Raw genomic sequence first — 14,828 nt, 5'->3', positions numbered from 1 at the left:
TTCCATGAAAACCCTCTCTTTATTTCACAATGTCAATGAAAGATATCCTTATGATAAAGATACCACGTAACGTTCAAGAGGCTTAAAAACCCCTCAAAAATTTTCCATTCAAGCCGCCTGCCATGTCTCAACTTACCATAGATATACAGAATGAATCTAGCAGGAATTACTGCCACAGTTACGAGTAAATCCGTCACCGATAGACTGAACAAGAAGTAGTTGGTGTTGGTTTGAAGGCTCTTGTCCACTATTATGGCCGCACAGACCAAGATGTTTCCTACAGTTCCGAGCACCACGATAATCCAGGCGAAATACCATGGAACATCCGGTAGTGGTACGTTAATAAGGGTGGTGTTATCAAAACTACCATGGGTTGTAGTCTCCAACATGTTTTGATATCGTTCACTAGCGTGCGATTGATTGGGAACAAAACTGAACCGATCAGAACCACAAAAGGTTTAAGATATCTACAAAATTACAATAATTTACAAATACCGCGTTTGTTCGTTTTTAATAAGCCAAACTCCGTAGCCTTGATTCATGATAAAACGATGATGATGTAAGGAATACCAGAAAATCAAAACCAGCTTGTAAGCTTCTTCGAGTAAAATGGTTTTAAATGCGCGTGCGCTCATGTAGGTGTGGCGTTTCAGGATGAAGTCAACAGACCACTATGAGAGATAGGTAAAAGAATAAAACTAAGGGAGGGTAGTAAAATACTCTTTTCTCTTAAATCAGTCAAAAAATTACCGAAAAATACAAGAAAATCTTCGCGGACGAGGATGGTTCTTATTTCTATATATTACAATGTTGATTTTCTAAGGAGCTGTGAATTTCCAGTTTATTGCAAAACTATATTAGAAATATATAAAACACTCATAAATGCATAGAAAAATACTCAATTTTCTTGTATCACACATAGTCAAGCTTTTGCCCAAAAACGTATTAAAAATCTTGGATCAGTTTCCACAATATCTCAACCTTAATCGCTAAAAACCCTTATTAAGCATATGACAATAATCCATAAAATATACTAACAACACACATCCAATATGGTAACTTATACCTTAAAAATACTCTGGCACAATGGTTTTATTTCTTTTAAAAACGCAAAGCACCTATTATGGTTATCCATCAGCACGCAGTATGAACCTGACCTAGCTCCAATTCTTCTATGACCTGTGACCGCTCACACTATTAAAGCAGTCATGTGAGCAGTACAATTTTCCAACTTTTAACAGCAACTTCTTCCCCATCAACGGCACACCGCAAACGATGCATCGAAAGCACTCATCTTCGGCATGAAAGTGCACTCCGTTAAGATGGCATCCACGTTCATGGGGCTTAATGACTTTCTCGCAAGTGCTGCACTTGGCAGCCTTCGATGTCTCATAGCAGGGAAGGCAGTAAGGCTTATCCTTTTCCAAAGTATAGTCTTGCCCTGCCAAGGGAGTATCGCACTGGAAACAGCAGAAATGCTTCAAATGGAACGTGTTATTTTCAGCTAAGCAATATTCTTTGGTGAATATCAGCTCGTCACAGGCAGAACAGCGCGGATAACCTCTGATTTTCGCATAATCCCGACCGCAGTACACGTTGTTTGTTTCCTTGTGGTAGAAGTAGATGTTGTCAGCCAAGCACTGGTTACAACCGGCGCATCTAAAGCAATTAGCATGAAAGAGAACGCTAGCCCTGTCTATGGTTACTGCGAACTCATTCTCCTCAAACGGTTTCTTGCAGTAGTGGCAATCAGGCAGTTTAATGTTATTTAAGATTTCCTTAATGCTTTCGGGGCTATAATCAGTCCCGTAATCCTCATCCTGATATCCGGGATTAACTGCCGATGTGGCCTTTCTAATATCTGGATTTAAATCCTGGATAGATCCAATGTTCACAAAGTGGGGCTCCAGGAAGTCTTCAGTAATATGCAATTCTCTTGGATTCTGATTTGCAAGAGGTTTACGAGCCTTGAGAGGAAGGCCTCCAAATTGAGCACTCGTGCTCGGAATAGGTTTATTATACATGTTTTGGGGCAGTGTTCCTGACTCACCGGAATGGGGTTCCTGCTCTCGGCGTTGTTGAGCATTAAAGATTTGATCATGTAGACTTGGGGTATTATATGCTTCGTTAATGTTTGGTTCCTGCTCTTTGCTCTGTGCACTTTGGTTAAATGGCCTTAGACTGGAATTATTTATGGCAGTTCCATGATCCTCAAAGCTATTATTTTGTTGCTCACTAACATTTTGATGCATGCTTAAAGGTTTACCGGTGTTAGCAGGATTGCAAGTCAAATTCTTTGCAAAAGCTCCACTAAAAGGCGGCACCTGTTCACTGTGCTTTTGCAGTGCTATCACGCTAGGATCATGTTTGTACGTGTTCAAAACAAGATGTGGTTCATAACCTGGTAAAACTGCCCTATTACCCACATTCCCTGAGATATCTTCAGGAATCGGTCCTTGATTCGGGTCATAAGTGCTATAAATCAGGTCTTTCATGCTCTTAAGAGGTTTTGTTGGGTCCAGGTTCTCCACTTGAGACGAAACGTTGCTTGCTGCTGAATAACCCGGAAGACTCTTGTTCGCCGGAGAGCGATTCTTAAAAAGTGGGTTTTCAAACCCGGTTTGCTCATCATTATCAGCCGAACCTTTAGAATTTAAGGTATTTTTCTCAAATGAGGCATCTGCATAAGGCACTGGAGACCGTCTAAATTCATCGCGACCTTTCATAAACTGACTAGGAGTCAAAGCCGGGTTAAAATTGGTCCCTTGCAACAGCTTCTCATCGATACTATAGCCGTCTCCCTCTTTCTTAGATAAGTTGTCTGCATAACGGGGGTGCAGTGAGCTTTTGTCAGGGCTCAAGTTTAATGAATATCCCACGTGATTAATATCTTTGAATTTCATCGCCTGATAAGGAGATCTACTGACGTCCTCCCTGGGGTTAATGGCAGATGGTTGCATTGTGGGTAAAGGGGAGGCGAGAAGTTGATGATTGGGCTTCTGATTAAGCGACAGAGAGTCCAGGCTTTTGGCTAAACCGCTCTGTAAATTGACAACTTCGCTAAATGGGATAGATTTAGGGTGTTTACTGGCTATTATGTGGGCCTCCTGAGGACTGATGCTGTGAAGATTAGCTGTAATAAATGCAAAATTTAAAACCTCCATAGACTTGTCTTCCCACTTATTTACCCTTAATAACAGTGGACAAATTGACAATCTGGCCGACTCCAACAGAGCTGCTTTTAATGTGGTCCACATACTCTTCCATCCTGGCAACTTCTTCATCATTCAACTCATGGCATAGACCTGGATCGATGTCATGAACGGGAATCTGCTTTTGCAGGAGCTGTTTGCGGTCTTGAGCTGCCTGAGAACCTGAAAGATTTCAATTGTGACTTGGTCCCTTTTGTCTATTAGAGATTAAAATTACCTTTGACTGGCAAAGCTTCTGGAGGTAAAGTCTTTAAGTACTTATCAATGGTTTCCTTGTGTCCCTTTGGAGCCCATTCAAGCTCGACTTCGTCCTTTCTACCTGGCAAAACTGTTTAAAAACATTATTAATACTATCAAAGTCGTGAATAAATGAAGGCTTACTTATTTTGGTCTTCACCCTATTGGGCTTGCTGCCTAATAGCTGAAACTGGGCCCACCCGTAAATGTCATCGTCAGGGACATCATGCTCCTCTTTTGGGCAACGGCATATTTTGCAAGCTTTTCTCCAAAAATGTAGGTCCAGGCCTATAGCCAATACATAAAGGTTGAGATGTACATGAAAGACAATTGAAGGGCTTTTAAGTACCTGGACAATCATCTCCGCATTTGAGACAGGGTGCCCCGGCGCCGGTTTCATGGCCCAATTTAACTTTCAGTCTTCGCTCTCTTTTGGCTTCCAAATCGTTCAGCCAGTTGGGTGTCTCAGAAACCTCGATTTCTCCACTCATTTTAGTTGATGTAGGTGTCTTAGATATAAAACAATGTCGTGAATATGAATATAATATGACCTTTTAAACAATATTTTATTATATCAACACAGGCTCCACAGAGGGTAAACATGGAAGCGGGGGAGGACAGGCTAGGCTAAGAGTTAAAATACACAACAATAGTTCAAAAACGTATAATAAACAATACTGTAAATAGTGAACAACAAATTCAATGGCTCTGTATACAAAAATAACAATATTTTGGCACATATCAGTCCCTTATTGCTTTACTGTAACTTCACATTTAAATTGGTATCTACTAAGCTCCAGCACTACTAAGGCTTTCAGTACCTGTAGCTGAGTTTATACATTCACATAATATGAGGTAAACTAGATCTAAAAAGGTGCATTGTGCAACTCTTTCATTCATTATTTATGCTACTTGAGTAACATTTGAATTACTTTAACTTTTTTTTACCTCCTATGAGCATCATGTAAGTGAATATGTAAACCTTTTATCATTCAGCACGCCTTAATCCAGCTGCACCTCCCCATCATACAACACCTGCCTCACATTCACATTGATCCTTGAATGGGTCAAATAGTCTCCAAAAGGCTGCCACAGGACATCATTTTTACAGATATCCATCACTTCCTTGTGTTCTTTCACCACTACTTTTTCACTACTATTTTCCACCAAGCTCCACCGCCCTGAGTCTACTTGTAAAATCTTTGGGACTCCATGATAACACAACCTTGAGTCCTTACTCATCACCACTACATCCCCACTTCTTAGAAATATTGGGATTGCTATGTCTTCTACTGATTCACCTCCAATAAGAAATATGGCAGTTTGCCCAAAACTCAGAGAGAATAATGGGGCTGTTAAGTTCCTTTCTGAACGGTCCTTGTGACCAGACAGTGTGGAGTCCATGTGGTAATAATTGACTATTGCAGCTTCAGCTGAGAAGCTGTCATAGCCCACAGCTTTTGCAAGAAAGGCAGTCAGTTCTTTGAGGTCCTTAGGGAACTTGCCCCTGTTACCTTCAGAATACACCTTGGTGTCCCAATTATGGTGGTACCCCAAAGTAATCCATCTCAACTTGTTCAACAGCAACTTATTGCTGCTTTGACATAACTCCCACCAATCTTTATTATCCGGTACTAAACTGAAACCGTCTAGATTGGATTTATTAGGTTTTCTCGAGTAGTCTTTAAGACACCTGACAGGCCAAAACCGCTGCCCCAATGGAGTGAAAGGGTTTCGGATGAAGATCAAGCCTGGGCGGTCAGTGATTTCATATACTTCCCAAGTGTCTAAAGGTTTAAGACCAAAGAATGGGCTGAGATTAGTCGAGGGTAAAGGCACTTGTTGAACTTTGTTCTTGAACTTGTGTATACAATCAAAATCAAGGACTCTGCCTAGTTCAGGCGGGGGATTCTTAGATTTGTAATATTTGAAGCTGTCCTTGAACATTTCCTTACAAGTATGGACCTGCAGGGGAGACTTGAAGGTATTTAAAGGTTAGTTTTTACTTAGAGAAGTTCCAATGAAATTCTGAGTGTGCTCCTCTGTCCTGGATTAGTGTCTATTGTGATTGTATTGAAACTGATGGTCCTCAAACTACCTGAATTAACGCATCTTAATATTCACTGGTTAAATTCTTTTGGAAGGGCACAACGCGGTTTGATTAGTTTCTTTACCCGTTCAAAAATGAAAAAAGATCAAATAAATCTTTGAAGTACTGCATTTCATGTTAATCAATGCAAAAAAACAGATAGCTATATGATCTACTGAGGTGCAGATGGTGGCGGCTTCTATAAGCCGAATTGACTTTTCAAACAGGATTTTGTTCTTTATTGTTTTTGTTTAATTATTGCTATGACTTCCTCTTCTCTATGTGAATTCGATTAAACAGGTTCCCTTATGAGTGAATTAAATGCAAAACTCTTACCTCGTTACAGAGTTCCGAGACTAACAGCACTTTTCAATAATTAAGAATTAAAATGATTCATCCCAAAACCCGTGTGAATCAACAAGTGGTACACCACCAATGAAAAGCGTGACTCATTCCGAAAAATAAACAAACGATAGTTGACTGGAGCATTATCAGTTGAGACCTGTCAATGTCAAAGAGAGTCATTCAACCAAATTTGTGGTTTACAATATTGTTCGTCTTCTTGAATTTTTTCTTTTCAAATTCTCAAAATAAATTCCCCAAAAGAAGGCTAAAAATGCCAACTTCATAAAGCGATGGACGATAAACTGACCGATTTGCGTGACAAACTGAAAAAGCGCCACTTCGAAAGCAGCGTCTCTTCAAAGATTATCCAAAAGAAATATAAAAAAAGTTCAAAAAATTACAATCGGAGAAATCGCAGAAAAAGGAGCAGGAAGACCTACTTGGCTATGCTGAAAGGAGAACGCCTACGGAGGGGCGCTGAGGATCTCTGTAATAAAGTTCAAGAGTTTAACGTCATTGATATGGATATGGCCCCTTTGTGTGACTTCGACAAACTCCCTGTTGAAGTCAGTGAGTGGCAACAAAAGGTAAGTTTTTGCTGTTAATAAAACAAAACCAAAAAATCACATATTTGCAACACTAGGAGCAAATAGCCTACTGGAAATCCAGATCTATCAGTTTGGAAATTGAAAATAAAATGTTGCGACAGCACTTAAGAGATATATATGCTCAACAAGTAAATTATTATGAGAAAAACAAAACCTGGCAACAGAAGCCCAGTACTAGTTTTAGCACTGAAGTAGAGTCACAGGATAGTGGTGTTACTGATGAACAGGAGCCGAGCACCTCTTTAGGTAAATTAAAAGTGTTACCGAAAGAGCCTGAGGGGAAGAACAGATTAAAGAATATGGAGAAAATCTATGGAAATCATGCTGCCAAAATCATGGGCATGGAAACTGCTATCCAGTTGAATTATGAAAGACTGGTGGAGGATAATTCTCCAAGGTACTGGCCATAATAAGTGGTTACTCACATTGTACCTACATAGGTGTATTTAAAAACTAAGTGGCTTTATAAATTAATATTATTGTGAATGTTAACATGCAAATAAATTAAAAATTAAAACAATATTTTGGCTTTATATTCATTTTAAACAGGTAGTTTTCTGTGCCTCTGTGAATGTAGCCAATACTTCAGCTGTGAAACCATTAATCCTCCCAAGATAATTTGAGTTGGGTGATAAACCAACAACGGTAAGCTGATTTGACTTAAATGTGAGTAGCCTTGGAACATTATTTTTAATATAGGAATGCCTGGAAAGAACATTTAACACCCATGCTTTATTTTAACTTAAAGTTGACAGCATATTTGGGCTCCTAGAGACAGATCACTTTATGCCGCGGCATCATTAAATTACCTTACAATGTTTAAGTAACACAACCAAGTTGTCCGTCTGTAGAAGCCTTTAATTTCATTGAGTAGAAACTTACCTAAAGTTAGGGATTTGTGAGTTGAGCAAAAAACTATGGCAATGATGTCAGCAGCAGAGAAATAAGTTTTTAAAAAATCAGAAAGCCTGAAGCTAATTATTATCAGAATAATCTGTAAAATTAGCACTGAAAAAATTGTGAAAATAACATCTAAAGCTGAAAGTCCAGTTTCAGGAACCAAAAATGTATCACAAAAAGTTGTATAGATTACAAACAATAAAGCACATTGGCTGATAGAATTCATTGGGATTTTGTGAGCCTGAATGTTTAGGTGTCTCTTAAGGCTCTGCCCTATAATAAGCGGTAATAACACAGTAATGGTCAGCTGGATTACTGTGCTGAATAAAGGCACAATAGTTGTGGATCCTAACTGAAAGTTTCAGGTCATATTAATTAAATAAAAAGGAATTTTCTTCTTATACCTACATTGAACAATAGTGACAAAGGGGTAATAATGATGCCCAAAAAACTGCCGACAACTGAATTGAAAATTGCTGCTGTTTCATTGCCTTGTGCAGCCCTTGTGAGAATCACTGCACTGCTAACAGGGGGTGGCATACAAGCCACAGTTAAGAGGCTAATGAAAATTTTTATTTTTAATTTGGTGCTTTAAATAAAGTGGTTTGGCATACCCTTTTAGAACCCAAACGTTGATCCCAAATTTTGATAACAATTTCACAAAAATCTGGGTAAAAATTGGAACGAAAATAAAGGTGAATAGTTGAATAAACAAATGCAGTTTGTATTGTTTGAAGGTACGGAAAATACTGTCCGTTTTAAGAGAAAAGCCACTTATAAGAAACATAAGGGATATAGCTCCATATTTAACGGTATATTCTGTCTTTAATGGTCCTAAAAGTCGCAACTTTGAGTTGATTTAGGTTATTTCAAGGAGGTTTTCAAACTTGCCTTCTTTGGATCCCAACTTTGGGTACAGAGCAGCAAGAAATATGCAAAGGAGAATCGCTGAGAGCAGCCAGTTTTTCTTCAAGAATTCTGTCGGCGTTATTTTTTGCCGCATTTTAAAGTTTATTTGTTTATGAGTAGTTTTTCTTCCATTTCAACTGTTTTTTGCAATTAAAACACCAAAGCATTTAAATCTTTTGTTTACGTTTTGATTGACGTTGGAGCACACATAACATTTGACAATAGGTGAACGTAACACCGATCAGGCCTGATGATAAAACTTGGCAACAAGGTTTTTTAAACAAGTAGAGATTATCCCTATCATTTTTTTATTAAAACTAAACATTCATTCACAGCTAAACAATAAACAAGTAAAATATAAGACTAAGGATAAAAATACGAGACTAAAAAAGAGTGCATAAACAAAAAATAAATTGTAAATTTTTTTGGCAAAAACACTACTTAAAAATCCGCGTCTGTGGTAAATACATTGTCCTCAGAATCCCCAATCACTCCTACCTTTTGATATTCACCGACTTTTTTCTCGAAAAAGTTGGTCTTACCTTCAGTGGAAATAATTGCCATAAAATCAAAGGGATTTGTTACATTATAGATCTTCTCACACCCAAGCTCCAGCAGCAATCTATCAGCCACAAACTCGATGTACTGGCACATAAGGTTGCAATTCATGCCTATCAGGCTCACAGGCAGGGCATCTGATAGGAATTCCTGTTCAATGACCACGGCGTCCCTTATGATATTAGTTACTCTCTCTTTAGAAGGTTTTTGCACCAGATGGGAGAACAACAGGCAAGCAAAATCACAGTGCAGACCCTCATCTCTGGAAATTAGTTCGTTTGAGAATGTCAGTCCTGGCATCAGTCCACGTTTCTTCAGCCAGAAGATAGAAGCGAAGCTGCCTGAAAAGAAGATACCTTCCACAGCAGCAAAAGCAACAAGGCGTTCACCAAAGGTTGAGGTTTTCGAAGAGATCCATGTTAAAGCCCAATCTGCTTTTTTCCTCACACATGGCAGAGTTTCAATGGCATTGAACAAAAACTCTTTTTCTTTGGGATCACTGATGTAGGTCTCTATTAGCATGCTGTACATTTCAGAATGAATGTTCTCTATGGCAATTTGAAAGCCATAAAAGCATCTCGCTTCGGTAACTTGCACCTCCTGACTGAACCTTTCAACAAGGTTTTCATTTACAATTCCATCAGAGGCAGCAAAGAAAGCAAGAACGTGCGAAATAAAGTGTCTCTCATTATCAGTGAGGTTTTTCCAGTGCATGAGGTCCTGAGACAGGTCCACCTCTTCAGTGGTCCAAAACGAGGCTTCGGCCTTTTTGTACTTGTCCCAAATGTCTGGGTATTCAATTGGAAATATTACAAATCTTCTGGGATTTTCACGCAATAAAGGTTCTAATTCTGGATCAAAGTGCTCATAGTCTTTTCCCACCTGAATGGGAATATCAGAGATTACTTCCTGTTGGATTATATTGGCTTTACTGGGGGACAGCACCGAATAGTTCACTTTACTGGACAATAGATTGGCCTGTAGACTATCATTTTCCTTTTCATAGGAAGGCATTGCTGCAATAGGAAGCATTAATGATTATAATAATCATAATAATAATAATAATAACAATATTGATGGCAATGCAATTGGCAGTAAAGTTTTTACTAGTAGCTTTGGGATGTTCTTGAATCCTTGAAAATGAATAACAATTTCTGTACTTTATGGTAATTGCTGTGAGGTACCACAGCAAATCATTAAAATATGACAATGCATTTAAGAGTTATTTAGCATGAAATTTGAGGCGTATTTTTGTTGATATGCTAATTGTGTCTATTAGTTCACATACATTAACTGGAAGGGTAGATAAAATATAATACACGAAGTATGTAACTAATTATAAAAAGTTAATGGAATGTTTTCTACTAGGTGACTGAAAAAAGGACTACAAAAATAATAAAATCTGTTTTTTTTTTGGAAAGTGATGGAATTGCATTAATCTTTTGATTTATGCATTAAAATAGGGCCGTTTTATGCTTGTTAATATGGAATCAATTTTATCCTGATAATGTTACAAGAACATTTGAAAAACAGCCACAAGTCTATTCCATAAAAAAGGGATTTCTTTCTTTTACACTATTATCCATCTTTTTTCAGTGACCATGTAAGGAATGTTTTAAAGACCTTAATCAACTTTTCATGGTTTCCTCTTCAAGGTCATACGACGACCTTTCAGACTATAAAGGATACATGGAAGGTTTCTGCATCACTGGAACCCATTGGGCCTGTCTCCAATGTCCAAGAACATTATGTCATAAGACAGTAGGGAAGCAAGATGTAGGCTTAGGATTGAATCTTATCTATACGTGATTAAAGACTGGTATACACCACGCTTCGCTCTTATAAAGAAAATACCCAATTTGCCTAAGAAAAACCTCTTTTGGGGGATTTTAACAGTAAACCACAAGAGGTATCATGATTGTAGCGTAATAGTGGGATATTTGACTTACCTTTGCAACCTTAAATTCTTGGGATTAAATTTGCACAAACACGCAGTGCTTTTTAGCGTTGTTCTGATAAAAAAGTGCGCCAAAATTATACCGGTCTCAGGCTAAATATACCCTCCACTCCATAAATATTGTTTGTTTATTTTTTAGATTGAGGTTAGAACTTAAGACAATACGTCAAAGGAGAACATGGGTATTTCTCTTCGTCTTTGTCTAACTAGCAGAAAATTTGTATTAACAACATGATTTTTTAATTAAAAGTTGATAAACGAATGCGTTGGTCTTGACATTTGACACGGTCATTGTCAATTGTATACTCACGCGGGTAGGAGTTTTATCCCGGGGGAAACCAATGGAGTTCATTGTTTTATTGCATGTTACGGATCACTAACAAAACAATAAAAACTTACAAAGCGTAAAATGTGTAATTTTGATTACGTTACCCGTCAATCTGATTTTCAATAATGACTTGAGCTTCCATTCATCAGATGGAGCCACTCGCTTCCCACTGACAATGACATTACTTTACAATTTACTTGTCACTTTGGCAGAGAAGGATTTGTCATCGTTTTGTTAGATCCTACACTCATTAAGCAAATACATAAAAAACTGTTTAGATAAATAAAAAATAGGAAAAAAAGCTGAATTTTATGTTAAAATTGAATCCCAGTGATTAGTGAACCTCGAGAGAATGGCCAGGGACTACGACCACTTGTTTAAATTGTTAATAATAGGAGATAGTGGTGAGTATTCTGTGTTCCTGTGTTTTGTCTCGGGGCGGGGTTTCAGAGGAAATTAAGTGAAAATTGAGTTAAAACTATAAATATACTCTTCAGTTATCAAATAATTAGGTGGCTTCCGTTATCCTATATGATATGAGCTTATTTTCTGCAGCCCATTCCTTGTGCATTAGCACACAAAAAGTGTGCTCTCTTGATGTGCATACAGCTCCAATCCTCTTAATTTATAAATATTATTCTCTTTGAGCAATATAAGTTTTATTTCACTTGAAAAACACTACAATGTTGTCACTAAACTATGGCCAGTGCAATGATAATAGATCCCAATGATTTACTAGATCAACTGGTTCTTTAAACTGTACAAAACCCTCTTAACTAGGTGTTGGCAAAAGTTCCCTTCTACTACGATTCTCAGACAACACATTTACTGGGAGTTATATAACAACCATTGGAGTGGATTTTAAAATTAAAACTGTACACATTGAGGGCCAAAGGGTCAAACTTCAGATATGGGACACTGCAGGGCAGGAGAGGTTCAGAACTATCACCAGCACGTGAGTCACAGTGCTTACAGAACTGGAAAAATATACTAAGAGCCTTGTATAGTTATTATAGGGGTACCCATGGGGTTATAATAGTATATGATGTCACCAATGGAGAGACATTTGCAAATGTTAAGAGATGGTTGCATGAAATTGACCAAAATTGTGAGGTGGTGAACAGAGTGCTGGGTTAGTTTCACTGCTAGCTGTACCCTTTTAATTAAATGCTGAATTTTTTAGTGGGGAACAAAAATGACACACCTGACCGCAAAGTAGTCCTTACAGAGGATGCTCAGAGATTTGCTGATACAATGAACATTCAACTATTTGAAACATCAGCAAAAGACAATATTAATGTAGAAGAAATGTTTATGGCAATAACGAGGCTAGTGTTAAGGTAGTGTTAGTACTGATGGTATTGATTACAAAGGTAAAATGTGGCTTTTTGTTGTAGGTCAAAAGTAGAAATGAAGGAGAGGCAAAATGATCACAGAGATGTAGTTAATTTAAGGGACAAAAAGAAATCTTCAAAGAAAGGCAATGGCAACAAGTGTTGTTAGCAAAGGAATGTTTGGATGTGTGTGAGTGGGTGAATACTGGATGGTGTATAGTGTACCAGTACAATTCAAATGAATAGCTCAGTTTCCTTTATACGTTGTATTAGCTTCCATGCGCAATTACTTTAGGAGAGTAAAGCCAAAAGCATGTGATATTCTCAGAAACTGGTTTGTTAATTTTTATTAATTTAACAAATTAGAATAAAAGAACTATTAGCGAGTTTCATTTATAGGATCCTTCAGACAATTTTTTGGTCAGTGTAATTGAGCTTTTTGAAATTGTGTTAAACATGATGGTCAATCGCAGAGGCTATCCATAAGTTTAATCTATTTAACAACAGAATAGCAAAGATCCAAGGATAATTATTTTTGCCTTAACAACAATTGGTTATTGTAGGACTAATGTGTACATACATAACCAATACCACTGTAAATATTCACTTTTTAGATAGCAACACTCAAAACTGCAGTTCTGTTAAATTCCATTCTTTGCTAGTTAATTGGCTAAAATTATTAATTACGATTCCTTTAAGGATTAAGTGTATTTTCAAGTATGTCATATCAAACAAAAGAAGTGTATTCTCATAATATTTGGAAAATGACAATTATTATTAAGTATATGTTTTTCAAGGTGCATTTATTTATACAATTTTATTTTTGTAATAATCTGGATGTGTATATAACCTCATAATATTAAAATTGTGCATTTGTTTCTTATTGAAATAAATTGTATATTTGTTGTGATAACTGTTTGATTTACCCAATTCACATTCTACTGCTCGATAACAGGACAATCCAGTCATTTTTCTTCCACAGATTATGCAGCAAAATCATTCTGCTCATCAAACTAGCAGTTTGACCCAAGTGGCTCTACAGCGCCTTGTTCGAAGGTGAAAGATTCATATGCAGAAAAGGCAAAGGGAGTTTCGCTCGACGTCATCTGTTGCGCACTTTTATCGGTGGAGTTCATAATAGAATAACTTTTTCGTTTAACACTATTTTTGAGGGAATTTCTATGTCAGAAAATCTAGTTATTAGCAATCCTGTGAATTCGTCGTCACAGAGGAGCGACGCTTTTTGCTAGAATGCTTTGGAAACAAAAGAATAGCACACTTCAATTGTTAGTATTAATGGCGCCACCGCTCGCGAAAAAAGATTTCGACTGAAAATATAGAGAAGATTCCGAAAAATTTTAAAGACTTAAAGATTAATTAAGTAGAAACGTAATGACTGCTTTTACAGGATTATGCCCGGATAAAAACTGATAAAAATCGCGCTTCTAAAATTCGAATTAATTTGTCAATTCTGAGAATATCGTGTTATTCGCGTTCTGGTCTTCGAAGTAGCGCGATCACTGAGCAACGTTCTTGGATGGGCTCACATTGAACCGAAGCAAGAGTTTCGGCGATTGGAAAAAGTTATAGGCGGACGTAAGTGCAGTGCGTGCTGCGTCGAAAATAAACAGGAACTGACATTATTCTTCGCAATGGTTGATAGATTATCATTCGAAAAAGCTAATTTGAAGTAAGGGATTGGTGTCTGCAGGACCAGCCTTAGCGAGTTTGGCGCCCCGGGCGAAAGTTTCGATCACCGCCCCCGTACTCCAAGAAAAACCACCAACCAGGAAAGTTCGCCGGCTAACCTCACCCCCTACAAGGCCAGGATTTAATCATTGGACTTAACGTAACCTCCCTCTTTATTAATTGTATTTTACGAGTTGGTGATCACTCTAATGGCAAGTGACCTTTGTCACCGTTTCTATTTCCTTCTTCTAGCATATACCCGCTGTATATTACTTCGTTTCGCGTATCGTTTCCGTGGTTAGACCAATGTATGCTCGCAAAAAACGCTGTAAAGTTATTTGAATGTTTGGAGGCCATCGCATCGTTGTTATCGTTGGCCCTATGACCGGTCCCTTCGAAAAAGCATTGTAAAATTTTTTGTATGTTTTCGTACCGATATGGTTTCTTAGATGACTCAGCCGAGTGCTAGCACAACGAACAAGGCATTCGTAATGACGAATAAGCGAATAATCGGGCGGTTTTTCCTTTGAAAAATTCGTGAGATACCTCGTTAATGTGGCTAAAATTTACCGATGAGTGCTCTGGGGTATGATGATGGACGGACTAGAGCTGAAGTTCTATTTTCAGAGAAACATCAGGCCATCGTTAAAAACCCTCCCAGT

At 37.8% G+C, this 14,828-nt stretch overlaps 6 protein-coding genes across 7 annotated transcripts; 2 read left to right on the top strand and 4 right to left on the bottom strand.

Annotated features, from left to right (window-relative positions):
* Positions 1-826: 826 nt before the first annotated feature.
* On the bottom strand, positions 827-5,993 carry Tes (Testin). Of its 2 annotated transcripts, none has more exons than XM_066399660.1 (6): positions 5,875-5,993; positions 3,799-4,000; positions 3,594-3,737; positions 3,430-3,540; positions 3,189-3,374; positions 827-3,133 (listed from the first exon to the last, which is right to left on the bottom strand). In XM_066399660.1, the coding sequence occupies exons 2-6, from the start codon at positions 3,938-3,940 to the stop codon at positions 1,173-1,175; spliced, it is 2,544 nt and encodes an 847-aa protein (XP_066255757.1). In that variant the 5' UTR covers positions 3,941-4,000; positions 5,875-5,993; the 3' UTR covers positions 827-1,172. The 2 variants fall into 2 exon arrangements, with proteins under 2 accessions (XP_066255757.1, XP_066255758.1); XM_066399661.1 differs by having other exon boundaries at positions 3,799-3,958.
* Positions 4,098-5,625, bottom strand: AlkB (alpha-ketoglutarate-dependent dioxygenase AlkB). Its single transcript, XM_066399666.1, has one exon. The coding sequence runs from the start codon at positions 5,394-5,396 to the stop codon at positions 4,452-4,454; it is 945 nt and encodes a 314-aa protein (XP_066255763.1). The 5' UTR covers positions 5,397-5,625; the 3' UTR covers positions 4,098-4,451.
* A 44-nt stretch (positions 5,994-6,037) lies between the features above and the next one.
* LOC136415200 (gem-associated protein 8-like) lies at positions 6,038-7,011 on the top strand. The gene is made up of 2 exons (XM_066399667.1): positions 6,038-6,470; positions 6,527-7,011. Exons 1-2 carry the CDS (start codon positions 6,174-6,176, stop codon positions 6,899-6,901), a joined length of 672 nt encoding a protein of 223 aa, XP_066255764.1. The 5' UTR covers positions 6,038-6,173; the 3' UTR covers positions 6,902-7,011.
* LOC136415202 (sodium/bile acid cotransporter 7-B-like) lies at positions 6,950-8,499 on the bottom strand. Its single transcript, XM_066399669.1, has 5 exons — positions 8,283-8,499; positions 8,006-8,225; positions 7,800-7,950; positions 7,374-7,743; positions 6,950-7,196 (listed from the first exon to the last, which is right to left on the bottom strand). The coding sequence occupies exons 1-5, from the start codon at positions 8,392-8,394 to the stop codon at positions 7,033-7,035; spliced, it is 1,017 nt and encodes a 338-aa protein (XP_066255766.1). The 5' UTR covers positions 8,395-8,499; the 3' UTR covers positions 6,950-7,032.
* Positions 8,500-8,691: 192 nt separating this feature from the next.
* LOC136415198 (ribonucleoside-diphosphate reductase subunit M2 B-like) lies at positions 8,692-10,925 on the bottom strand. The gene is made up of 2 exons (XM_066399665.1): positions 10,808-10,925; positions 8,692-9,874 (listed from the first exon to the last, which is right to left on the bottom strand). Exon 2 carries the CDS (start codon positions 9,870-9,872, stop codon positions 8,742-8,744), a length of 1,131 nt encoding a protein of 376 aa, XP_066255762.1. The 5' UTR covers positions 9,873-9,874; positions 10,808-10,925; the 3' UTR covers positions 8,692-8,741.
* A 417-nt stretch (positions 10,926-11,342) lies between these two features.
* Rab35 (RAS oncogene family member Rab35) lies at positions 11,343-13,390 on the top strand. The gene is made up of 5 exons (XM_066399668.1): positions 11,343-11,547; positions 11,924-12,098; positions 12,151-12,275; positions 12,327-12,483; positions 12,541-13,390. Exons 1-5 carry the CDS (start codon positions 11,496-11,498, stop codon positions 12,644-12,646), a joined length of 615 nt encoding a protein of 204 aa, XP_066255765.1. The 5' UTR covers positions 11,343-11,495; the 3' UTR covers positions 12,647-13,390.
* Positions 13,391-14,828: the final 1,438 nt, after the last annotated feature.

This window comes from Euwallacea similis, chromosome 19 (genome assembly GCF_039881205.1).
Source record: "Euwallacea similis isolate ESF13 chromosome 19, ESF131.1, whole genome shotgun sequence".
Classification (NCBI taxonomy): Eukaryota; Metazoa; Arthropoda; class Insecta; order Coleoptera; family Curculionidae; genus Euwallacea; species Euwallacea similis.
Note: the sequence above shows the minus strand (reverse complement) of the source record. Positions and strands in the feature narration are given on the sequence as shown.